The sequence below is a fragment of the Crinia signifera genome, chromosome 1 (genome assembly GCF_055691185.1).
Source record: "Crinia signifera chromosome 1, ASM5569118v1, whole genome shotgun sequence".
NCBI lineage: Eukaryota > Metazoa > Chordata > Amphibia > Anura > Myobatrachidae > Crinia > Crinia signifera.
This window is the reverse complement of record NC_139217.1, coordinates 460,278,305-460,305,520: the sequence shown is the minus strand read 5'-3', so window position 1 is coordinate 460,305,520 and position 27,216 is coordinate 460,278,305. Positions and strand designations below refer to the sequence as shown.

Below are 27,216 nucleotides of genomic sequence, written 5' to 3'. Positions count from 1 at the left end.
TCGACACCTCACCTCCAATTATTGTAGCGATTCGCTCGCCGTGCTTTACTGTTCCCAATTGGAGTTCATGTGGATGTTAAGTATGGAAAAAGACCAAGAAAATGGGGGGAAAAAATCATGTCAACCCTGTTATAGGTCGACTATAGCCATGTTCATTTTTTACTTGTCTCAACCTTTCTCAATGGTGACTTTTGGTCAATGTCAACCTTATGCTGTCGACCTAAACAATTGTGGGGGAACTTGCATTTTAACATATCAGCACAATTGACCACTGCCAAGGGGCTAACATTTCTGGGCAGGTGGTGGCCACACACTCAGCAAGGCCAGGCAGAATCCTCCAACTGCCTAGAAGCCTGCATCCATACAGTGACTGCTGATTGGTGACTGGCTGGAGCTATGCACCAATCAGAGTGCTGATGATAGTCATTCACTGCATGGAAGCATGCAGGGTTATGATTATTTTTTAATTGGTTCCCATGAATGGCAGTGCAGGGACCGCAGTACATTGCTTTGCCAAAGGCCTACAATACGGTTAAGTCAGCCACGAGTTTGTGGCATGACACCAGACACATTTTTTGTCTAGAAGCCCACAATCCCATCTGTTAATGCCGCAGCATGTGTACTATAGCATGCGTACATTTAACAATCCCCTACATGCGGAGATTGGCACTGCGGCAGATACGTGACCATTTCCCCAATCCGGGGCTCGCCCCTGGATAGAGCTTTATCCTGCCCTACACTCGCCTCTTATCCATGTGCTTTGCAGAAGGCAGATTAAGCTTGTCTGCTAAACCAATTGAAGTTCTAAAAAAAGATTTAATGGACAAAACACAGCGGAAAATAAATATCTGTCCCCTTCACTCTCTTCTCACCCTCGCCTGAATCTTTCTACACGAACTGTACACTGGGCAAGACGACGAAAGTATTCCAAGCGGCCGGCAATAAAGAACAAAGGCATACTTACTCTGAAAAAAAACTCTTCATTCCATTTTGGGTTCAGCGTCTGGGGGGGAAGGAAAAAAAAAAAAGGTGACGGTTATTAAGACGTAATCATGACAAGATTTTGTACATTCTTAACACGACTCTTCTCTACTTTCACAAAGATCAGGTGACGGCGGCGAAAAGGTGGAGGCTCTGTAACGCGATCCTGGCATTGACCTCGGGGTATGCGAGTGTATTGGTGACTAGGGAGATCGGAGAGTAATTCGGGCCTAAAAATAGAGATCTATAGATAGCCAACAGATCATTTGGGTCCTGTACAGGAGAGAGGTCTTGAGAGCATATCAATGACAATGCTGGAATCACCCTTCTGAGAAAACGGTGACAATTTAATGCATGAATCACTGCGATAAAGAGGGTCCAGGACTGAGCCAAAGGCTAATGTGCCAACAGCCAATCGGGTGGTTTATATAAATAAGCAGGCACGATTAGGGCAGGTTTTTAATTAGTGTATTTACGGCTTCAAAAATGTAGAAGCTTCCAGTAATCAACAGTAGTAAATAAAAATAACTTCAAGTAACAGAGGATACATTGGAGCACAGGAGGCGGATCCCCGGATATCCTTCCCTGACGTACAGTAACAATATAGTGCATATTAGATGCTGCATTCACCAAGTGGCAGTAAAGCATTGGCATGGTGGGGGGCAGCGATGTCCCAGGGCAACACTACTTAAAGATGTGTAATAAGTGGCCCTACATCAGACCGTCCAAAACTTTATTAACAGTTATTCATATAACACACACCATGCACGCCTATTGTCACGGAATGTCCAGGTGGCACTCCTGGCCACCTGGAATAGTGGGAGACTCTCCTGTATGCAACTGTCACCCACCGCTCACCCCCTCTCACTGAACAAAACCGGGCAGGGCAATGTGGCAATTTGCGCTAAATTGCATCATTGTAGCCTCGTCCTCTGTTTTACAATGCCTGTAATATTTGAATTGTAAAGCGAGGGTGGGGCCACGATGATGCAGTTGCATCTCCACCCCCCCCCCCCCACCCCGCTCCTGCTGTTTGACTCGGAGGGAGCCACCACATAGTAGATCGGTGTAGCGCACAAATATTCCAAAGAGCTTTACAGACAATATTTCAGGCATTTATATAAGTCGTGGTCAAGTATTCAAATATTCTTTGTTAGTCTTTGGTTAACTCTTTGCTGTGAGCCAATTAACCTACAAGTATTTTTTTGGATTGTGGAAGGAAACCAGAGAACCTGACGGAAGCCCATGAACACACGGGTAAATATACAGTACAAGCGCCACATAAGTCCGAGGTGGGATTCTAAACAAAGACATCATTGGTGTGCCTAACCACAACACCAAACATGCCACCTTAACTCATACTTGCCAAATTTTGAAAGTTACTCCGCGGCCCTAGCCGCATCACACCCGCCCCCTCCCGTTGAACGTCGCGGCGGTCCCCTCGTGGAGCGACCGGAGCAGCTGAGCGCCGGAGTGCCCGGCACCCCCCACCCGGCGCATGCAAATTATTTATTTATAACAGTTTCTTATATAGCGCACACATATTCCGCAGCGCTGTACACAGAATATTTGAACTTTCACATCAGTCCCTGCCCCAGTGGAGCTTACAATCTATATTCCCAACCACATGTACATGCACACACAGACATTCTAGGGTTAATTTTCTTGTGAGCCAATTAACCTAGCAGTATCTTTTTGGATTCGCAGAAATGCGCAAAACAAAGAAAACAAATCTGTCAACCATTACCAATAACGCCTAATTCATACAATAAAAAGTGTTTTATAAATATTTATCAACAATAGGTGTTACCCAACACAGAGTTCCAGTGAAATATAAGGTTAATGCCAAATAAAATCAATGGGACTTTCATGCCAATCCATTTTTAAACAAAAACATTACACATTAGTACCGGTCGGGGTTGTTTTCATATTTAAAAGCGGAATATTCTATTCTACCAGCTGTTTATAAGCGATGACCTGCAGCCGGGGACGGAGGAGAAGGGATGCTCTGCACTAACGATTACACCTTTAACACACTGCAATCGCCAAACTTACAAGATCCCCCTGCCGCACTGTATAGTAAACACCACTAGATGTTTGTATATAGAACAAAGTGGGAATGTGATCTGTTTGCACAAAAACAGCACCGATCCGGTGAAGATCAATATACTCATTGAAAACCCAAATTATTTCTTTTTCAGTGCAGATGTTTTGAAAACAAATAGTATCTTAAAGATCTAGCACATTCCGAAAAAAGGCGCCAGTCTCCAGCCTAGAACACAGTACAGGAACAGTCGTGTCCCAGACATACGGGCAATTTATACAATTCAGATCGTTGTTGTTTTTTATTACTATGGTTTTGTTTCCAGGTTATTCTCATCTAGTCCTATATATACATATTATACATATGAAACAGCCGTTTGTCGTGTTTTCTCTGTTCAGCACAGCGCAGTCGCTTGGGACACTGCAAAGTCATTTGTGAGGTCACAAGGTGATCACTGCATTCCGCTGCAAACTATCAACGGTGATATCCTCTGTCATCCTGCATGTACAGGTGACGGAGGACATTACTTATGACCCGCAGGAGCGCACATCGTTAACGACATAGTGCGTACACAACAGTCAATATACACAAAAATATTGTTAATGATGGTGGTTATCGTGCATATCATTTCATATATTGACTAGTAAACAGGTTCTCCAATTCGGTCCTCGGGACCCCAAACAGTGCATGTTTTGTAGGTCTCCTTACAGATTCACAAGTGAAATAATTAGCTCCACCTGTGGATTTTTTACAATGTGTCAATGAGTAAGGAATGCACCTGTGCACCAGCTGGGTGACCTACAGTAACCTAACCTACGGTACACACCCCTGGGAAAAAGTGGTCCAGATGTACAAAGCTAGGGAAGTGGTAAAGAGGAAAGAGATAAAGTACTAGCCAACCAGCCCCTAAGTACTTTATCTCTCCCCACATTATCACTTTTCCTGGCTTACCACGTCTGACCCACTGAATAAAAACAGGGACATTCTTACACATTGTACATTGGAGAACATACTGCACTTCCTCAACCATAAAATAGAATGATATATAATATATAGAAAATATATCTAAATAGAATATAAAAATAGGAACAAAAAAAAACAAACAAAAAAACAACGCAGTCAAACAGAGCTTTGAATATGAATGTCATTATCTACTACGTAATTCATTATCCACTAGATACCACCCGCCCAACAATCCCACCCCAAACACAGTACTTTCACAATTGCCACAGACCTTTGGGTAGTAAGAGAACGACTCTCCAGCCAAAAGTATTTCCAGAGGTTCCGCAAGAAAAAGCAGCAATATTCCCAGACACCTTTGTACTCCCCAGGCAGCTAGCGAGACGTCTATGTGACTACGCTTTATTAGAGTACACAATGAACGTGTTACCCAATAGCAGCGCTGCTTGTGTTATGAAAACTAGTTTAGCTACTCTCTGCACCTTACGCCAACCCCTTGGTCAGCTGCTATACAGAGAGAATGTAAACACTCTCTCTGACACAGGTGTATTGTATAGGAACAATGATACCTGTGTATTGTAAGGGATTTGAAAAAAAAAAAAGGAAAAAAAAAAGTTACTTGTTTATATAACTACATGACAGCCCCATCATGGGGGAAGCGATAACATTTCAACACACGTTTATTGCCATGTATGTAGTGTATACAAGCTTGTAAAATGTAAACGGTAATGCAAATAATAACACTATAAAAGATAACAAACTAAACCAGAAACATGTAATCATACCGTTAAAAGAAATAAAAAAATCTTGGCAGCGACAGTGTGAGAGGGATTTACTGTGTCACAGCAGCAACCCGGCATGGAAGAGCTTGTTTATCTTCAAACTTACAGTAAGTAACATTTTAAAGCATTCAGCTGCTCCTTTTCAAAATCTCTCCATTAAAAACATGTAGTATTCAACCCTGGTGATCCAAAGAGAGTGGACAGGTGGTGAAAAGTTGGCAACAGCAACCTTCAACCTATCATATATAGGGATTCGGTATGAAATCCCGACGGTCAAAATCCCAACTGCTATTGACAGACGGTCAAAATCCCGACATGGTCAAAATCCCGACATTTAAAATCCCGACAAGGTCAAAATACCGACATATAGAATGTAGACAGGTGAATAAATCAACATTACTTTCAGTCGACAGGTCATGAGGTCGACATGGGTTTTTCACAGTTTTTTTACCCGATTGTCGACACAGTCGACATGGTCACAGTTGGAAGTCAACCGCAGCCCCTCGCATCGCTCGTGATGCTTCGGGCACACTATTTTATTCTCCCACCATGCCCTAGTGGAAGGTAGGGCATGAAATACCGCCTGTCGGGTCAAAAAACAGTGAAAAAACCCATGTCAACCGAAAGTCATGTTGACTTTTTCACCTGTCTACATTCTGTATGTCTGTATTTTGACCTTGTCGGGATTTTAAATGTCGGGATTTTGACCTTGTCGGGATTTTGACCGTCGGTCAATGGTTGTCGGTATTTTGACCGCATCCCATATATAGTATATACTTGATACATACTATTCAGCTAGAAGCAGATTCATTGATTTGGGCTACTTTCTTTAGAATTTTTAGTACATTTCGCTGTTGCCAGGGTATGAGAAGGCATTGAACAGTCTCTCCCTGGCAGCTGTGAGCATTGAGAATGTGTATCATCACCGCTTTTAAGAACATCTGTATACTGTAGATTCCCGTTAATTCAGTCAGGGGTATCGTCTCTTCCACATCATTTTTTGGAGATAATAAATCTCTACTTGCATCCAAGAGACCATTGGTGAATTGTGGTTCCCTGTAAATTATATTAGAACATTGAAGTTAGGCTAGACCACGGATGACTGTTCCTACTGTACCTACATTTGCTTGCCTGCAGCTGCCACCGCCTTATACAATAAAAAGGTTGGATTTATGTTTTTGGGGCACATGATGCCGCACATTGGCCTTTATTCAGATCTGATTGCAGTACAAAATGGGCAAAACCATGTGCACTGCAGGTGGGGCAGATGTAACATGTGTAGAGAGAGTTAGATTTGTGTGAGTTATTTTGTTTCTGTGCAGGGTAAATACTGGCTGCATTATTTTTACACTGCAATTTAGATTTCAGTTTCAACACACCCCACCCAAATCTAACTCTCTCTGCACATGTTACATCTGCCCCACCTGCAGTGCACATGGTTTTGCCCATTTTGAGAACAAATTTGTACTGCGATCAGATCTGAATAAGGGCCACTGTCACACCGCTCAGAGAGAGGGGCCATAATGGAAAGAAGAGCAGCAGGTAGGTTTCTTTGGGATGAAGTTTGATGTGATGTGCTGGAAAGACACTGAGGGGATGGAGGCAGAAGGGGGCTGGCGGGAGACACCGCGGGGCTGGAGACTGAAAGACTGGCCGAGGCTATACCACCAGGAGGGCTGGAGAGGCAGAGAATCACTGGTGGAGGAGACACAGGTGGAAGGAAACACAGAAGGGGGCTGGTTGGAGCGACTGGGGGAGGGGGGCTGGAGATATAGAACAAGGCTGATTGGAGAGACGGCAGGGGGACTGAAGACACACTTGTGGGGGCTGGAGATACAGAAGGAGGCTGGCTTAAGAGACACTGGGGAGCATGGGGAGAGAAGGAAGCTGGCTGAGGTGACACCGAAGGTGGGGGTGGGTGGGCTGGAGAGAGAGGAGGAGGCTGGCTGAAGAGACATGATGGGGCTGGCTGAAGAGACACTGGCGAGCATGGAGTAAGGGAAGGAGGCTGTCTGAAAAGACGTTGTGGGAGGGGGGCTGGTAAGAAAGAAGGAGGCTTGTTGGAGAAAAGCAGGGGAGCTGAAGAGACACTTTGGAGGGCTGGAGATACAGTAGAAGGCTGGCTTAAAATACACTAGGGAGCACGGAGAGAGAGAAAGCAGCTGGCTGAAGAGACACTGTGGGAGAAGACTGGGGAGACATAAGATGGTTGGCTGAAGAGAAACAGGGGGGGGGGGGTGAAAGCACAGATAGCCGGCTGGGGCTAGAGACACATGTGGGGGCTTGAGCTGCAGTAACACGGTGGAATGATAGCGCGAATGCTCTCATGTCCATCTTAACCTTTTATGATCCAGTAGAAGTCAGTAACAAGTGGCGACTGAATAGAAGGGAATATCCTTAGACCCCACAAGTGTCGACGTAAACCCACTAGGGTCACTCAGGAACAGAGCCAAGTGTCCTGCGCTGCATGGCTTACTGCGGCTTTAGTGTATGAGGACATCTGTAGCTACAAAAGATGCTGCAGACATCATGCATACTGTATATGCCACCAGTCTGCCCTCACTAAACATGGCGTACGTGACATCGCCCCATTACAGACCAGTAACTGTAGATTATTCCAGATTATTAACCCTTCACATTCCTCCCCTTGGGAATAAAAGAAAAACATACTATTAGCCACCACGGTAGATCATTGCGGTGCGTAACACAGCAGAACACGGCTCTGCAGCACAAACGAGCGCGGTTTATCCCTGCGGTTTCACTAAGCTCTCAGCCAATAAAAGGGCAACGCTGCCATAGGACATGCCGAAATACTAACAGGGAGGCGGCAAGAGAAAGCATTCCTGAGTGTCCGCCAAGAGCCGTAGAGCCAGGTAACAGCCCATGCACTAGTTCTAGGAGCCCGCACCGGGATCTACTGCATACTACCGGTGTGAAAACTCCAGCAACACCAGCAGCCGGTGCGAGTGGTAAAAAGCTGCTGTAACCAGGTGAAGGCTTATTAGGATGACAATAAAATATACAGGATTTCACAGCTAATATTCTGGCCACAACCAGAGACGCCCCAGGTGCTGGAACAGGCTGGTACATATACACGATATACAGAGCGTGCTTCCTGCCTGTCCATGCATGCACACAACACACAGCACTGCTTACAGAAGAAATACTGGCACAGACGTCCACTGCTGACATATAAACCCCCAAATTGTATATACACACAATGAAAAACAATTCCAATTAAAAAAGACCTTTGCTTTTGGTATGTCCAATACAGGCCCTTGTGTGCCTCTTCTCACCATTTAGTTCAGGTATAGGGAACCGTTGGCCTTACAGCTGTTTTTGAACTACACCAGGCTTGACTACCCTCCCGGGAATGGCCGGGAGGCTCCCGAAAATCGAGTCTGCCTCCCGGCCCCTCGGGAAGGTAGGAAAGTCTCCCGCTTGCTGGCCAGAGCCCCCCGCTCTGGGCGGCGGAGAGGGGGTGGGGCCAAAATGGGCACTAGCTGCATTTCACGTCATTTAAGCCCTGCCCCTTTTCCACGGCCTGTGACTCACCGAGTTTTGTGGTATTGGGACAAGGCCGAGTGATGTCAGCATCGCCCCCCCCCCCCCCACCCCCCACCCCCCTTATGTATTGCCTCTCCGGGCTTCCCCCAGAGAGGTGAAATTCAAAGTAGGCAAGTATGAACTACACATCCCAGCATGCCCCGCTACAGTCTTGCTATTTGGCCATGCTAAAATTGTAGCAGGGCATGCTGGAATGTATAGTTCAACAACAGCTGGAGTGCCAAAGGTTCTCCATACCTGAATTAATGTGTGTGGCCTTTCTTTTCCACATTATTTTTTTACTTTTATATGTGTTTCCCCACTTACCTACAGCAATTACCCTCACCTCTAGCCACCTTTCCCATCCCCCTGGCCCAGGACTTTCTCCTACTGGCAGCCAATCAGAAGCTATACGGAGAAGTCGAAAGATGACAGGTAAGCAAAAGGGTAGTAGACAAGTGGAATAGCCTCCCATCAGAGGTGGCAGAGGATAGGACAGTAGAGCAATTTATGCATGATGGGATTTATTTATTTTTATTTATTAACAGTTTCTTATATAGCGCACCCATATTCCGCAGCGCTGTACAGAGAATAGTCGAACATTCACATCAGTCCCTGCCCCAGTGGAGCTTACAATCTATATTCCCTACCACATGTACACAGACATTGTAGGGTAAATTTTTTTGTTGGAAGCCAATACCTGTATATTTTTGGATGGTGGGAGGAAACCGGAGTACCCGGAGTAAACCCACGCAGGCACTGGGAGAATATAGAAACTCCGCACATTTAGGGCCATGGTGGGAATTGAACCCATGACCTAAGCGCGGTGAGGCAGTAATGTTGACCATTACACATCCGTGACAGGGTTTGCAAAAACGCGCTATAGCGCGTATTTTACCCTAAACCGGTCCCCGGGGACTCAGTTTTTAAAACTAAAGGGGTCCCCGAGGGCGCGCTGTGCTGAACCTGTGAGCCGACGCCGTGTCTGGCTGTCACTGCGTCTCTTGTGATGCTGCAGTGTGGGCTGAAGAACCTCGCCCACTAACCTCCCACTCTGGAAGCGAGGAGCCGAGCACCTCAGGCCAGAGCACCCCTCCCATACTGTGACATCAGAGTGTGGGCAGAAGTCGCCGCTTCCTTCTGGCTGCCCGTAGACGCAGCGCGTACGGCAGCGTCCCGGGGCTGTGTCAGTGAGACAGACAGAGGGAGAGCACACAGCGAGTAACGGCAACCCAGCACCGCAAGCAACATGGGTGAGTCTCACATCCAGCCCGGGCTGCGGCTGTGTGCTGTGTGTACGGGCGGGGTGGTGGACGGAACAAGAGGCCCCACGCAGAGAGAAGGCTGGGCACCAGCAATGATGGGAGAGGACTACTGGGTGTGAGGGAGGCCGCGCTGTGTGAATGAGCGCTGCAGGCTGGGCGCGGGATAGCCTGATAGGTCACTGCCATGGGCTATATGTGATTAGAAGTGGAGTTATCAGGTTACCCCCATAATACTTCATGTGTCATTCTATATGGGGAGGCGGAGGTGTAATGGGGCTATGGCAGACCTTGGACTAATGTGGGCCTCGGAATGGGGTTATGGGAGATCTTAGGGTAATGTGCCCTGTTTAATGGGACTATGGTAGATGTGTGCTGGGGCTATAGCAGACCATGGGGTATCTTGTGCTGTGTAGTGGGGCTATAACATACCGCAGGATAATGAAGGCTGTGTAATGAGTCTATGGAAGACTGCAGGGTAACATCGGCAGGGTAATGAGGCTTTGGTAAAATGAAGGGTAACTTAGGTAGTATAATGGGGCTATGGCAGACCTCAGGGTAATTTGGGCTGTGTAATGGGAGTATGGCAGACCTCAGGGTAATTTGGGCTGCGTTATGGGGCTATGATAGACCTTGTTCCAATGTGGGCTTTGTAATGGGGCTATGGCAGACGTCGGGGTAATGAGGGCTGTGTAGTAGGACTATGGTAGACCACGGGGTACCGTATGATATGTAGTGGGGTGTACCACTGTGTAACGGGCTTTGGAAGACTGCAGGGTAACATGGGCTGTGTAATGGGGCCCTGGCAGACCATAGAGTATTTTGGGCTGTGTAATGGGTCTATAGCCGACCTGACGTTAATGTGGGCTGTTTACTGGGGTTATGTCAGACCTCAGGGTAGTGGGGGCTATGTAATGGGGCTATGGAAGACCTCAGGCTAAAATGGGCTGTGTAGTGGGACAATGGCAGACCACCGGGTACCATGTGTTGTATAGTGGGGCTATGGAAGACTGCTGTGTAATGGGGCTATGGCAGACAATTGGGCAATGTATGTTATATATGCTGGGAGCGTAAAGAGCTTGTCCTACTGTATGTAACCTGCTGTGTGCTTATGCTTTTCTAGTACTTTTGTGTTGAGAGAGAACTGAAGGTGTATAATGAAGCTTTCTGTACTACAGCTGTGTGGATTGATATGGACATTATTTGGACAGTATTTCATTCATTTTATTTCTGATTCTGTGTTGTGTTTGTGCTTGTGACTTGTTTAGTTTTCAGGTTTATATAGTTTCTAGTATATATATATATATATATATATATATGTTTCTTTATGCGAGTGGGCCAATTGATACTCCCCCCCCCCGACCCACATGTGCAATGCTGGGGAGAGGAGGCTTTATTCCGTTGGGACCCAGAAAAGGTCAGGTAGGACCCCAATTTTTAGAAGTGAAGGGTCCCCGGGACCCACTTTTTTGGGTGGTTTTCGCGAACACTGCTGTGATGCCCCAGTGTCTTACACGCTCTGTATATAGTGTATATGTAGGCATAAGGATATACTTACAAAGTAAGAAGGATCAAATAGAAGGCCAGTGATCAGGACTAAATACACCTTCAACATTTTATGAACTGCTGCTATGTACGAAAAGCCTGATGTAGAAGATTTCACAGATATTTCCTACAGAAGAATAATCAGCACCGCATATCGCAATCCCCATAATCATCAATGCGGATGATGCTCCGACTCCTATTTACCAAAGTCTGAAAAGCATCTAGGGGTGTAGCGAAAAGTCTGAGGCACTAATGACGGCCGGTAGCCCCTGTTTGTCTGACTTTGTGTAACACATAACAATGGCCCTTATTCTGGTTGGTGCGGCCGGAGCCGCATATGCGGCTCCGACCGTGCAGGCGAATCCCCGCCTTCCATACGGATCGCCACCTGCCGTCCGTACGCGGATATGTGGCGATCCGCATGAAATTGGACGGGGATACGCCTCCTCCATGGTGGGAGCAGCCCCTGCATTCGATGGTCGCCGAACATCGAATGCAGGGCCGCACGCTCCACCAGGTCCCGCAACACAAGACCACACGGACACTTGTCCGTGTGAAATCTTGTATGGGGGCGGGCAGCTGACATCCGGCGATGTCAGATGCCCGCCCCGTACCCACGCGTCACGGCCTCATTACAATGCATACGCCCCGCGTTTGCATGGGAACGCCCATGAAACGCGGGGCGTATGCATAGGGTAATGAGGAGAATTAGCCCCTCACGCCCCTCTACGCCCCCTGTGCGGCGTATAGAGAATCCTTGCGGCGAAATCGCCTGCACATGCGCAGAGTGACCTCTGCACATGCGCAGAAGATAAACATCGGCGGCCCGTACGCAAGCGGGAATATCCGCATCGATCAGAATAAGGGCCAATGAGAGGAGATATACAGTAGGGCCTTATTTTAGTTCACTCTTGCTGACAAAATCCTTCTTAGATGGACAAAACCATGTGCACTGCAGGGGGGCAGATGTAAAATGTGCAGAGAGAATTAGATTTGGGTGAGTTATTTTGTTTCTGTGCAGGGTAAATACTGGCTGCTTTATTTTTACACTGCAATATAGATCTCACTTTGAAATAAAACCCCACTCAAATCTAATTCTCTCTGCACATGTTACATCTCCCCCACCTGCAGAGCACATGGTTTTGTCCATCTAAGAAGGAATTTGTCAGAAAGAGTGAACCAAAATAAGGCCCATAATGTGATCGCAATTAATATTAATTAGGATAAATGTACTTGTTCTAATTATAACTTATTCCCTGTATTAACTGGGCATTCATTTCTTAGTATGATCCAGGCCTGGAACCTGGTGTTTGCCAGTGTTGCCCTGCCCTCAGTGCATTTGCACCATCCGCATGGCTGCTCCCTGCCGCCCGCCACCGCTACCTGCCACTCCGCTTCTATGCTGCAGCTGACAGAAATGGAAAATTTGGTACTGGCTGCCCACCTATCATAGCCAGCGGACGGGCAGCCACCATTACCGACTGGCTGCTGGATTGCGAGCTCTAATGGTCTCATGAGTCTGTGCCATATTTGAAATATCTGCTAGACTCGGTGCGCTGCTCTCCTCTGCGCCCCATCTTCAGTAGCAGCAGCGGCATAGCGGGCACAGGGCTGGATTACATGGTGAGCAGTACTGGGGGCATACTGCAATGGGCACTACTCTAGACATTATGTAAATGACACTACTGATGGCATTATGTGTAATAGACTCTCCACTAGCCTCCAAACTTTCATGCGTTCCCTGAAAACTCACCTCTTCAGGCAAACCTATTGGTGTTTACACACGGTCAGTGGCGTAACTATAGCACCGCAGCCCCCGCCACCGCGGGGGGGGGGGGGGGGGGGGGGGCGCTGTAAATGTGGGGGCCCTGGGGGCTGCGGTGCTATAGTTAACCCCCCCCTCAATTCCCCGCAGACTTACCTATCGCGCTGGTCCCTGCGGCTCCGTTCTTCTGCTGATGACCACCACAAAATGGCCGCCCCCATATAGCACACAGTTCTCTGAAACTGTCTGCTGTATGGGGGCGGCCATTTTTTGGTGGTCCTCAGCAGAAGAACGGAGCCACCGGGACCAGCGCGATAGGTAAGTCTGCGGGGGATTGAGGGGGGGTTTGCATGGGCGGCGGGGCAGGGGTGCTTGGCAGGGCGGCAACGGGGGGGGCACCCAAAATGTAGCTACGCCACTGCACACGGTGAGATTTCCTTGCTATTCAAATAACGGCGGGGGGGCACCCAAAACGTAGCTACGCCACTGCACACGGTGAGATTTCCTTGCTATTCGACTTATGGTGTGTACACGTGTACAATCAGCATGAGATTATGACTATATAGTCATAATCTCATCGGGATCGCATGCAGATCGCACAGGTTTTAACCCTTGCGATCCCGATGCGCGCTCCCGTATCGCAGCCAGAAAGTCTTGGCTGCATAGACTATATAGTGCAGATCTGCACTATATAGTCTAAATTGTATGCAGATAGTCTAAATTGTATATATTGTATGCAGATAGTCTAAATTGTATATATTGTATGCAGATAGTCTAAATTGTATATATTGTATGCAGATAGTCTAAATTGTATATATTGTATGCAGATAGTCTAAATTGTATATATTGTATGCAGATAGTCTAAATTGTATATATTGTATGCAGATAGTCTAAATTGTATATATTGTATGCAGATAGTCTAAATTGTATATATTGTATGCAGATAGTCTAAATTGTATATATATTGTATGCAGATAGTCTAAATTGTATATATATTGTATGCAGATAGTCTAAATTGTATATATTGTATGCAGATAGTCTAAATTGTATATATTGTATGCAGATGGTCTAAATTGTATATATTGTATGCAGAAAGTCTAAATTTTTATGATGCTTGAGTACGTCATATACCAAATTAAGGGGCTAATTCAGGCCGGTTCGCTAGGCCGCCCACCCAAACTGTCCCCACTCCCCCGAATCCCATTGCCAGCATACGAGGGAATGTGTGCGCGAATAGTCGCTGACCATCCAATGATTTATGCAGCACTGAAATGTAAGTGCGCACTTTTCTGATACCCGCAGATCGCAGATTTGGGGGTGGACGTCAGCCGCCCGTCCTGAGCAGGCATCACCACGCCTGCATTTTTTAGGGGAACACCCAGCTTTTTTTTTATGGGGACGACCCATAAATTGCTGGGCGTTACCCTGCTCCAGTCCAAAGCCCGCCCCCGGACCTCCCCTCACAGTGCAAACACCTTGGCGAGTGTTAATCTCGCTGAAGGCGTTTGCACACGAGCTCATTCATGCGCAGATTATCCACCATCAAAAACATGGCCGAATTTGGACCCAAACGAATGGGTCTGAATCACTAAAGCTCTAGTTTCTCTGCACATGTTCGATCTGCCCCACCTGCAGTGCAGCAAGGTTGTAACCATTCTGAGAACAAACTTGTCCTGCAACCAGGTCTAAATGACGCATTTATTACGGATCTGCAAATCAGCGACCAACAAGCTCCAAATCATTACTTTAGCCACAAAATGACCCTTCCGCTGTGTATAGGGGTTAGTTACATACATAGAAAAAAAAAATCAGCTTACCTTCTTTATAGTCTTCGTTTGCACCAGCGCAAGTTCTCTGTTTTCATCAGCCACGTACAGAACCAGCTTCACATAAGGGTCACTGCAAGAGAAAATATATATATATTAAAAAGCTCAACAGAAGCAGAGTGTCCGTAATGTACACTGATCAAAGCAAACAGTTTCTAGGATTGGGGTGTGGGGTACAGTATGGAGGTAGCAAGCCTCGACTGTTTAGCCGCGGTGTCCTCCAGATTTGCCTAAAGTCATTCACAAAGGTGGTGTAAAAATATATATTTAAAATTAAAATTTTGGTGCAGCGTGAAGTGGGTAGCATTGGTGGCTTACAGCACCAAGGTCATGCGTTAATCTGTGTGGAGTTTGTATGATCTCTGTGTTTCCTGGGTTTCCTTGGAGTTCCCCTCACAGTCCTTAAGTACTGTGTTAGTGAACTGGCTTCTAACACTAGTTTGTGTGAGTCAATGAAATAGTGACTATAGACTTCACTAGGGCAGGGACTGACGTGAATGACTGAAACATTTTCTGTACAGCCCTTGGGAATGTGTGCGCTCTATATAATTACTGTACCCACTATCCGGGAGATTCCTCTCGCCTGTCAATCAGACTCATCCACTGACAGGTCTCAGCCTTAATGAACCTATAAATCTATATTATTGTACAGGGCATGGACACACATCTGAATTCTGCAGGTAACATCGAAAGAGCTGTGAAACACATCCAGGGCAGACAGGGTGCATTTACAGCTCCACTCACTTACAGATTATATATTTCCTTTCCTATGCTTTATTCATGGGTGCCCACTCTCCAGCATTCTGCAGGAGACTCCGTGAAATCGTAGCACTCTCCCTAACTCCCTGAACGATCTAGCTATCTCCCTGATTGCACATTACCCCCACTATCAGCTGTCACATTTCTGAGAAAAAAAATATATCAGAGATATATACATTCAAATGAGATAACCAGATGCATTTCCCTGCATTGGTGAGAAGGCACAGTGAATGGCTACATGCATTTTAACCCCTTCAGTGGTGGGGGTGTTTTAGGGAGCGCTCCCAACTGGGTGAGATTTTTTTGGGAGCGCTCCCTAAAAAAAACCCCACCACTGTGTCTTCCGGGGTCCGGGCAGTACTGCTGAGCACTAAGTCAGCAGCTGCCTGGTCCTACCCCTCACAACCCAGCCGTGTGTGGCCTGACGTTAGCAAGGTAACGCAGTGCACAGACGGGAGGAAGAAGGCGGGCCCAAGCAGCCAGAGCCGGGCAGCGACGGAAGCCCAGCACTAAGCAGCGCAGAAAGTGGCAATCCCAAGAATTTTCCACGCCTATACCTCTGGCTTCCGGACAGCTAGATCACATGCGATACGCCATTTCATGTACCATATGATGCCAGTCACTGCAGCGGGGATACAGTGTATCCTTGGAGCAGCAGTGACTATCTGCAGATCCGATCTGATAAGGACAGTATCAGCAGCCAATCAGCCCCTAACTGTCATGTTACAGCCTGCGTATGAATTAGGAGTCAGAAGCAGATTGGTTGGTATTTTATCGCTCTTCGTTTTATCACTCTAAAAGACTTGGTACATCTCCCCATTACTCCTGGCCGGTGGGGTCTCTTTCCTTGATTATATCTATATAACTTTTATTAACTGAGGTTAAGGGTAATGAATCCTTATGAGGATTAATGGGCCACATGTGAGGTCCTTGAAGTGTACAGAGGGGTCGTCATTCACCTACTGTAGAGTTTTTACACCACATGTCGCAAAAGGCTTATGCAAATTGGGGGCCCATTTAATACCATTATTTTAGTTTCATGAAAAACTGCTCCAAACCATTCAATTCACATTTTTTAAGTAAGCAGATCGCATTTCCCATACTTATAACGGGAAATGTGATCTGGCCAAATTAACTTTAAAACAAATGTGGAAAAAAATAACAGTGAGCCCTGTGATAATAACACCAGCTTCAGCTGGCGAATCGCAGGGCTCAGATGCAAATTCTGGGGTTCGCTGCTCCTAGGCAGGGCTGGCAACAGAAATCTTGGGGCCCGGTACACTGATATCTCTGTGGCCCCCTAACAACGCCCCCTTGAGCAGAACATTTTTTGTATACCGCTTATTGAATGTGTTTTTTTATTATTACAAAATACACAATTAATATTCACTAATACTGGAGGGGTGTCTGGGTAAGTACCATTACAGGAATCTAGGTGGGTGCCTTTATAAACCATTTCTAGGCACTGCACTGCCGCAGCTATGCTTACAGCCCGTCAGAACTTTGGGGCCCCTCACAAGCTTGGGGCCTGGTACAGGTGTCCCCCTTGACTCCCCCCCCCCTGTCGACCTGCCCTGCTCCTAAGGAGAAAAAGCTGTGCGGGGGCGGCGCCAAAAATATCATACTTCCCTCCCCAGGGGATTACTGCTTCCTGTTGCGCTGTGACCCCTGCAGCTCACTTTACAGCACCGATGGTCACAGATATAAGGAAGTCCCGAAAACCATTAGCACCACAGGAGCCGTTCCCTGGAGGTTGGAGAGTATAAATCAGCAGAGGGAGGGTGAGGTTGCGTTGCGACAGGGAGGGTGGGGGCAATGGTGGCGCATGTGCAGTACAGTGTCCGAATATTTTTTGTCAAAATGACCCCAATGGTGCTGCGGAGACCCATCGCAGGGACAGAGTTTTATCCTTGCGATATAGTCAATTATCGCTTTGTCGATGTGATCACTGCACATTTGCATCCTGAGGTGCAGATGGTGCTAAATGGGCCCATTAAGACATGGGCAGCAATTCTGGTAAGTTTGTAATCTTATTACTTGCATCGCAGCCGCATACAGGGCCCCTGATGGTGTACCAGGCCCTCTAGATTAAGTCTGTGGTCTGTCTCCACCAAAGCCTACATGTTATTCACCGGGAGCTAGAATCAGCCGCCCAGACAGACCCCATTACAGCTGTGACAGTGCACTAGCCAGCCATCACTAAGTACTAATCCTTACCTTTCCTGTCAGTCTGGGAAGCGCCTATGGATGGACATCACCATATTCCAGCTCACAGGAATCACATTAAAATGAGCAGCAGGCACAGTGGCCAGTGTAAGTACGTGACATTGGATGACTCACTAGGTGAACTCTCCAGATGAGGAAATACTGGACTCCACCTGCCTTGTTTACACCCAGTGATGCATTTTAGTCACCTGTACGTTCATGTAGATTGAAGGGAACATGTACAGTATGCTTTGTTTATTGTAGTGACCGTAGAGGCTTGCTTAATATGTGCTTATAGAATGTACAGCTACCAGCCAGGGCTTCCATTTAGGGAGGGACTGCCAGGGATCCAGTCCCGTTCCACGAGGGGACCCACATGCTAGTGGTTTGTAGTCGGATCTCATGTACCGGCAGCCAATCAGGAGTGTCTGTTCCTCATTTTCTGCCAGTCCGCAACTTCCTATTGGCTTGCGACATGGTCTAAATTCGAAATAACTTGCGGTCCCTAAATGGCTACCTGCTCTGTATTCGTTCCCTGCGCTGCTGCTGGTCCACCGCTTTAAAGACTGGCAACCAGTGCCCAGGATGGTAAGTTGTGGGGGTTGCAGGGCGGTGAGGAGTGGTGGGAGGGCCCAGCCTATTTTGGCAATATTGGGCCCTACACTGTCGAATGGCAGACCAGCTATCAGCTAGATTGTCCTGAACCATATATACAATCAGATTCTGTCTGTAATTTTCCGGGATGCAATAGAGAAATGACAGACATAATCTTACTGGTTGCTAGGGGCAACATCCACACTCTCAGTGCCTGTACACCATCGCCGATGCAGCGAAACGCACAGGAAATGTAATTACACATCTACAAAGTCACAGAAGAAGCATGCAGGAACTTGGGGCCTGATTCAGAGCTGATCGCATGTGCATATGTCTACGGCCTGTAGTACGCATACACAAGGCGTCCTCTGATGAAATACTGATGCTTTTTTTAATTGCTGGCTATAGCAAGCTGACTGACATGAAGCCGGCGTTTGTTGGTGTAGCCCGGCTGCTTTCAAGTAGTGTCAGGGAAACCGCCGGCGTGCCCAGGAGATTTAGGGGAAGTCATGTGACGTCAGCTCCGCCCCCGATCAGTCCATTTCTATGGCAGCCACTGAATAAGTCCTGGGCTATGCACAGACTGCACACGCTAGGGGAATCATTCTATGGTGAGCGGCTTGTGAATGAATTTGAAGGGAAGGGACGAAAGCGATGTTCCCCCCTGTTCTCTCACTGGCTAGCCCATGGGCCAATCAGAACCTGGGGGTGGGAATAGTTTATTCATACATAGCCCCTTCATGTGCGGTGTGATCTTGTATGCATCCCTGTCACTTGGCGCACTTTTCCTCCTCCATACATGGAGGGGGAGGTGGTATATGCACACATAGCGCAGCAGATACCATTTTGCCATCACAACAACAGGTCACACATCAACCCCTCGGTCCTCCAGGCACACACGGGGGATACACACCTAAAGATATATCTGCAGACGATTTGGGCAGTGTGTTCTGTATACGCACTGCCAGATCCATCATGACTGACGTCACAACTGGGCGGGCAGATATAAACCACCGCCAGCTTGCCCAACGGGTATACATGCTTTTGCCAAATTTCCCACCCACGCTGCGCCAAGACATTGACTGTGCTACACATCCGATACACATATATATCTATCTAATCTGTCAGTGGGTACTCGGTATAACATTCCAGATTGTAAAGATGTCTACAGCTTAGCATAGATCACATTGACAGAGGCAATAAGTTAGCTCTGATTAGGGTTAGGCACTAGTGGGGTGGGTTAGGGCTACACTAGGTGGGGGGGGGGTAAGGCTAGGTGGGGGCAGGAGGAGGGAAAGACTACTTACCTGACCCGTTGGCATTCCCGCCCCTGTACGTATCCCTATTTACCACTGTACTACACAAAAGTGAACAATGTTGGTACAGACGTTTGAGGACAAATGCCCACACGAGGTCTTTGCTGGTTATATTCATTGCCATCGGAAGCTGCATTTATCGCTGGATGAAATGACCGATGTAAAACACGTGGGATAAGATGCAACACAGCGATCTGCAGCCGCAACAGTGCACTCTGTGACACATGCAAAGCTGGCCGCGTATAAGCAGGAAATAACTGCAGCCGTGAGATTGCTGCCATCGATCATTACATAAGACTCATTCTATGCTGCTATATATATGGAGAACAGGACATACAAGTTACTGTATGCCACAACGTTACCACTGTAATATTCCACAGACTTGTACAAACAGAAGGACCGCGTGTGATAATCCACAAATAGTCCTCGTCGCCAGATACTGTCACCATAAATAAAGCTATAGAAATAAAATGTATTGCATGTTTTAGTTGGAGAGTCATTATCTAGTCATTCCATGGACCGGAAGGAGACCTGTGACAATGATCTATGCCAAAATGGCTGACCAATACATTGTAGATCTATCATGCAAATACCATTCAGTGATAGTATAGTACATACTGTAGGTAATAGCAAAGCTGGAGTAAGAGCTTAAAGGCCCCGTGTATTTCCAATGTCATCACTGAAAGCCGTGCGAGCCCGAACAGACCAACACTTGAGTCGCTTCATTGGGCGCCATCTACAATTCCCCCCCATAGTGATGAGGAGTAGCATATTTTTTACATAGAACACATTCATGGGAATTCCTTCATATAAGGAAGAGGACTATAAATGAAACCTCTACCAACACCACCCTGTCTATGGACAGCCATACAATGGGCGGTATTCAATGAGGCTGATTCGCCATGTTTTTATGGCGAATTTGTGCTGTTTGGCGAATTTCTGACTAAAACGGTGAATCACCCTATTCAATGACCAGATGGCGAATACATTTCAAGTTTTTTTTCGCCATGATTCACCGAGTAGAAATCGCTATCTTTTTATGGTGAAGTGGAATGTGAACTTTTAAAATAAAGTGTTTTGTTTTTTACATTTGGTGTCAAAAAATCAGGAATTTTATTATGAGGAGGGGCATGCTATTTTTATTCATGTGCTTTAAGCACATGAATATATATTTAATTTAAAAAAAAAATATATATATATTTTTTTTTTACACAGCAGCCAGAAGGGGGCCGGAGCCGAGCCGCTCATTAGATATTCATATATTCACTGCACCCGATCGTTACGATCGGGTGTAGTGAATATACGCGGTCCCCTGCTGGCACCCCCGGGGGGCAGCCTGTGCTGCCTGGCACCCGGGGAGCCCACCTCCCCCCCACATACGCTCTGGGGCAGGCAGAGAGACTTCCATCTCCCTGCCTGCCACCGTCCTCAGGCTCCCTGCGGCAGTTCGCCGCAGGAGCTCATATTCGCCGGTCAGGGGCAGATTAATACCGGAGCCGGCGAGGCCCTGGAACGTGGCAAATGTGCAGCAAATCCTAAAAAGGATTCGCTGCACCTCGCAGGTATTCACATTGAATACCGCCCAATGCAGATTTTATTATTATTATTATAGAGATTATCCCACCGATCACCATACAATATGGAAGGCTTCATAGTGACCACTATAAATGTAGAGCATATCCCACTGACTTTCAGACATTACAGAGGGCACCATACAATACATACACCATACAATACAGAGAGCATCCCAGTGATTGTCCTACATTAAAAGTCAGGGAAAAAAGCGTTCAGCATCACTGTAACATTATGCAACAGTATTGACCATTATAACATTAGTCTCAACAAAAGAAGTTTTTTTTATCTAAAGGTCCAGACGAAGGCATTGATGCTATGGACTGGCCCGCCCGTTCCCCAGACCTGAATCCAATTGAGCACATCTGGGACATCATGTCTCGCTCCATCCACCAAGCCACGTTTCACCACAGACTGTCCAGGAGTTGGCGGATGCTTTAGTCCAGGTCTGGGAGGAGATCCCTCAGGAGACCATCCGCCACCTCCTCAGGAGCATACCCAGGCATTGTAGGGAGGTCATACAGGCACGTGGAGGCCACACACACTACTGAGCCGAATTTTGACTTGTTTTAAGGACATTACATCAAAGTTGGATCAGCCTGTAGTGTGTATTTCCACTTTAATTTTGAGTGGGACTCCAAATCCAGGACTCCATGGGTTAATGTTTTTTTGGAAGGAGAGGGTTTGTCACAAGCTTTAAATGGTGGTAATGAATCAAAATAACATCAAATAGACCAACATAAGGCTAATCAAGGTATGAAATAGCCCGTGTTTTGAGTTGGTGGTGCTCCCAAATACGTTCAGCAGGATAAGCTGTACAAAGAGTTTTATGTCCAAGAGGGACACAGAAAGGCAGAACCGTAAAGGTTTTTTGGGGCACGCTTTAGTAAATAATTCTATGAATGAAAATAGTTGTAGTATTAAAATATAACTTTTATTACACTGGTTAAGATAAAGGCGTCAAAGAACAATTAAATCGTCACTTAGGAAATAACAACGATATCAACGTATATGTGAAGTCACAAGTATGCTGTAAGTAAATATCTGGCGAAAATGATTGGTTATCCGGGGACCAACCCCAAAATACACCCTAGTCAATTATATTACATATATCGATTGACTTATCATGTATTGGGTGAGTTTGAATAAGACGTCTTGAATTATAAGGTGCAGAAGATGCTGGAAAAAAGACAATAGAAAAGGAAAAATGACCTCATGAAAGCCAGATGCGGCTTTGACCAATTAACTATACAGCACCGAATATTCCCTACTGGTCCCCCAGTAGGTACTGATCCGGCCTTTCACTGCTTAGCTGCTGAGATCAGACGGGATCAGGCGGCACAGCGAGGTATGATCGTATCCGTAATCGGTTTTGAAGCAGGTGGCTGACACACAGGACTATAGAGCGCTTCTGCTTTCCAGAGGGTCAAACAGTTCGCCTCCCTGTTGACATAGGTGACATTGCAGGGGGGGACTGGTGGCCCAGATGGATGAGAGAGTGATAGATATACAAGATTGAGGTTCAAGTGGTTAATGCGATACACCGACCCTTCTGCTATCCTACCATCATGGTGTACATAGGATGGAGGTTGAGAGTGATAATCTGTGTACGCTCCCCACAGAGAGAGAGTCACTGAAGAAAAATAAAGTGAATGTACCCCCGTGCTGGTGTCTCATTTGTGTCAGTATTAATGGTGACTGACCAACTGTGTAGACAAGGGGTTAAAGGTATTGCTTTGAAATAGACAAAAGAAACAGAATTCGATAGGAATCAATGTGACCTTGTCACCTCCCTGATAGTCATTACCAAACAATGATGTAGAAGGTTGTTCTAATGCTTCATATGACTTAGACTTCCAATACAAATATATGTAACAGGAAAGCAAACAAAAAAGGATCACACATATGTATCAGATGTATTAGGAACCCAGTTGCCACTGAGTGGAAGATGCTCTAAGATAGTTTAAACATTTATATAGCATAACTTCCAAACGGCTAATAACCCCAGTTTGACCAGAGTAGCGTAACGACACTTCTCTTAGACAAGTGAAGGCAAAAATTGAAACATAATATACGTTTACTGTGGGTGACAATACTAAGTAAGATCTAGAGGTACAGCAAGGCTGCTGTATACACGCTGGGTTTAAATACAGAGATACCTGTTAGCGCTAACCGAGCGCTGATGTACAGATGTGAGTGATCGGCTAGGATTGGAGGTGAGGCTGACGTAGGTCAGTGGGACACGCCGGCACCAGTGTCCGTTAGAGCGGATGCAGGGACAAGTGGCTTAGTTCGTGCACTGAACTAGACGTGAAGCCGGCATATGGAGAGGATCAGCATGGTGAGCCGGCGCCGGTGTCCGTAGGACGCAGGGCAGGAGACCGCTCCGTGCGGTCAGCTGTTAGTTGCTGATAGCAGGCGTAGTTGAATGACGTCAGGGGGGTTGGTCCCGGGTGGACACGTGTTTCGCTCTTAGGCTTGTTCACGAGTGACGCGGTGCTTTTCTGTAGCCCTCCTGCAATGCGTAGGTTAGAACCCTCGCGGCTTCTTGTATTGTTCCCATCCAACTAACCTTCTTATATGTCTGTTTAATTATCACTCACAGTTTTCCTCATTAATCATCCAGCCATTTTTATACAAGCTTCAACCATGTCTCATTTCCCTATCATATAACCATTAATTTGTAATGTTCAAATCTTTACTTTAATACTCTCCTTATTTGATCATCACCTTTATTACATGATATATACAGGGTTCATACCCTCCTTTGAGTTACTATTTAGGGTTGTCATGTTATGTTATTTGATATGCTGTATTTTTGTTACTTTATGTTATACATTATGTAACTGACTGGACCCTGACAGGATCTATACAGGGTTTACACCCTCCTCTGAGCTACTATTTAGGTTTGTCATGTTATTTTTATGCTATACCATCCTTAAACGCAATATTGGTACTACCACCATCAGGGTGGTATTCCAAGTAATACTTCAACACCCCACTAAACTGTGGGTTAGCTTCCATTTATTTACTGATGTGTGACACCTACACAGCACACATCCATTTTCCATTATCCTTGTCCTGAGACTATCTCTCTGTGGGGAGCAGACACAGATTATCACTCTCAACCTCCATCCTATGTATAGCACGATGGTAGGTAAGCAGAAGGATCTGTGTATCGCATAAACCACTTAAATCTCTATCTTTCATTTCTGTCACTCTCTCATCCTCCAGGGCCGTTAATCCTCCCTGCAATGTCACCTATGTCAACAGGGATAGGATGTACTTGACCCTCAGGAAAGCAGAAGTGCCATGCAGTCCTACATGTCAGCCACCTGCTTCAATACCTGTTACGGATACGATCATACCTCGCTGTGCCGCCTGATCCCGTCCGATCTCAGCAGCTAAGCAGTGAAAGGCCGGATCAGTACCTACTGGGGGACCAGTAGGGAATATTCGGTGCTGTATAGTTAATTGGTTACGTCTGCATCTGGTCTTCATAAGGACATTCACCTTCCACCTGTTATTATCTTCTGTGTATTGTGTCTCAGAACCTACCCACACATAGTTTAAACAACACATCCTTTTTATGACCTTCCAATTTGTTTATTTCATTTTACATTGTCAGCTCAGACACCCATTTCCTTGGGACCATCATGATCTTCTAATATTTATAATTTATTTTTATTTTTTATTCACTTTTCATCCAATTCCTCCCATTATTCCGGAATAGTACCCCCTACTATCCCTTATCTTTTCCCCACAGCTACTGCTAGCTTCAACCACAGTTGCCTTGGGACCATTACCCAATACTATTAATATCCCTTACTTGCAGTTTATTCTAATCTTCAGTAATGGACCATTTTTGGTCAGGCAAGTTTAGCTCTGTTATGTCTCTCACCGTATCCTCGTCTGAGGGATTTCCTACCAGCTACAACACTGTGCCTAATCATCTAATAAGGACCTTTTGTTATACACCACATTTATATTTAATATTTTATATCATTATTTCATTTATATTCAATTTCATAATATTTTTATCACTTATATACCATTTTGGTACAATCACCAACCAGCCTCCAGTGCCCATGTAATCTTCCAACTAGGCGCGTCATTCTCAAGCCCTAGTAACCGTTTCTAACAGTCTCTAACCCCCACAGAAGCACGCAACCCCGCCCACATTCCTACTCCCTTCTTATTGGTCACCCTCTGTATTTAACGCCCAGGTGATTCCCACACCTACGCGTCACTCGTGAACAAGCCTAAGAGCGAAACACGTGTCCACCCGGGACCAACCCCCCTGACGTCATTCAACTACGCCTGCTATCAGCAACTAACAGCTGACCGCACGGAGCGGTCTCCTGCCCTGCGTCCTACGGACACCGGCGCCGGCTCACCATGCTGATCCTCTCCATATGCCGGCTTCACGTCTAGTTCAGTGCACGAACTAAGCCACTTGTCCCTGCATCCGCTCTAACGGACACTGGTGCCGGCGTGTCCCACTGACCTACGTCAGCCTCACCTCCAATCCTCGCCGATCACTCACATCTGTACATCAGCGCTCGGTTAGCGCTAACAGGTATCTCTGTATTTAAACCCAGCGTGTATACAGCAGCCTTGCTGTACCTCTAGATCTTACTTAGTATTGTCACCCACAGTAAACGTATATTATGTTTCAATTTTTGCCTTCACTTGTCTAAGAGAAGTGTCGTTACGCTACTCTGGTCAAACTGGGGTTATTAGCCGTTTGGAAGTTATGCTATATAAATGTTTAAACTATCTTAGAGCATCTTCCACTCAGTGGCAACTGGGTTCCTAATACATCTGATACATATGTGTGATCCTTTTTTGTTTGCTTTCCTGTTACATATATTTGTATTGGAAGTCTAAGTCATATGAAGCATTAGAACAACCTTCTACATCATTGTTTGGTAATGACTATCAGGGAGGTGACAAGGTCACATTGATTCCTATCGAATTCTGTTTCTTTTGTCTATTTCAAAGCAATACCTTTAACCCCTTGTCTACACAGTTGGTCAGTCACCATTAATACTGACACAAATGAGACACCAGCACGGGGGTACATTCACTTTATTTTTCTTCAGTGACTCTCTCTCTGTGGGGAGCGTACACAGATTATCACTCTCAACCTCCATCCTATGTACACCATGATGGTAGGATAGCAGAAGGGTCGGTGTATCGCATTAACCACTTGAACCTCAATCTTGTATATCTATCACTCTCTCATCCATCTGGGCCACCAGTCCCCCCCTGCAATGTCACCTATGTCAACAGGGAGGCGAACTGTTTGACCCTCTGGAAAGCAGAAGCGCTCTATAGTCCTGTGTGTCAGCCACCTGCTTCAAAACCGATTACGGATACGATCATACCTCGCTGTGCCGCCTGATCCCGTCTGATCTCAGCAGCTAAGCAGTGAAAGGCCGGATCAGTACCTACTGGGGGACCAGTAGGGAATATTCGGTGCTGTATAGTTAATTGGTCAAAGCCGCATCTGGCTTTCATGAGGTCATTTTTCCTTTTCTATTGTCTTTTTTCCAGCATCTTCTGCACCTTATAATTCAAGACGTCTTATTCAAACTCACCCAATACATGATAAGTCAATCGATATATGTAATATAATTGACTAGGGTGTATTTTGGGGTTGGTCCCCGGATAACCAATCATTTTCGCCAGATATTTACTTACAGCATACTTGTGACTTCACATATACGTTGATATCGTTGTTATTTCCTAAGTGACGATTTAATTGTTCTTTGACGCCTTTATCTTAACCAGTGTAATAAAAGTTATATTTTAATACTACAACTATTTTCATTCATAGAATTATTTACTAAAGCGTGCCCCAAAAAACCTTTACGGTTCTGCCTTTCTGTGTCCCTCTTGGACATAAAACTCTTTGTACACACTCCATGGGTTAATACATTTGATTTCCATTGATCAATTTTGTGTGATTTTGTGGTCAGCACATATAACTATGTAAAGAACAAAGTATTTAATAAGAATATTTCATTCATTCAGATCTAGGATGTGTTATGTTC

The 27,216-nt window shown here is 46.0% G+C and overlaps 1 protein-coding gene across 5 annotated transcripts in view; it reads right to left on the bottom strand.

The window, feature by feature from the left end:
- NEDD4L (NEDD4 like E3 ubiquitin protein ligase) overlaps nucleotides 1-27,216 on the bottom strand; it is a 314,038-nt gene that overhangs the window by 148,774 nt on the left and 138,048 nt on the right. For 4 of the 5 annotated variants that reach the window (XM_083155253.1, XM_083155254.1, XM_083155255.1 and 1 more), the window contains exons 3-4: nucleotides 14,703-14,784; nucleotides 965-1,003 (exon numbers count right to left, since the gene is read on the bottom strand). In XM_083155253.1, coding sequence (XP_083011379.1) covers nucleotides 965-1,003; nucleotides 14,703-14,784 — 121 coding nt within the window. Of the gene's footprint in view, nucleotides 1-964; nucleotides 1,004-4,259; nucleotides 4,327-14,702; nucleotides 14,785-27,216 lie in introns of those variants that run through there. The other variant, XM_083155260.1, reaches the window with a different exon arrangement.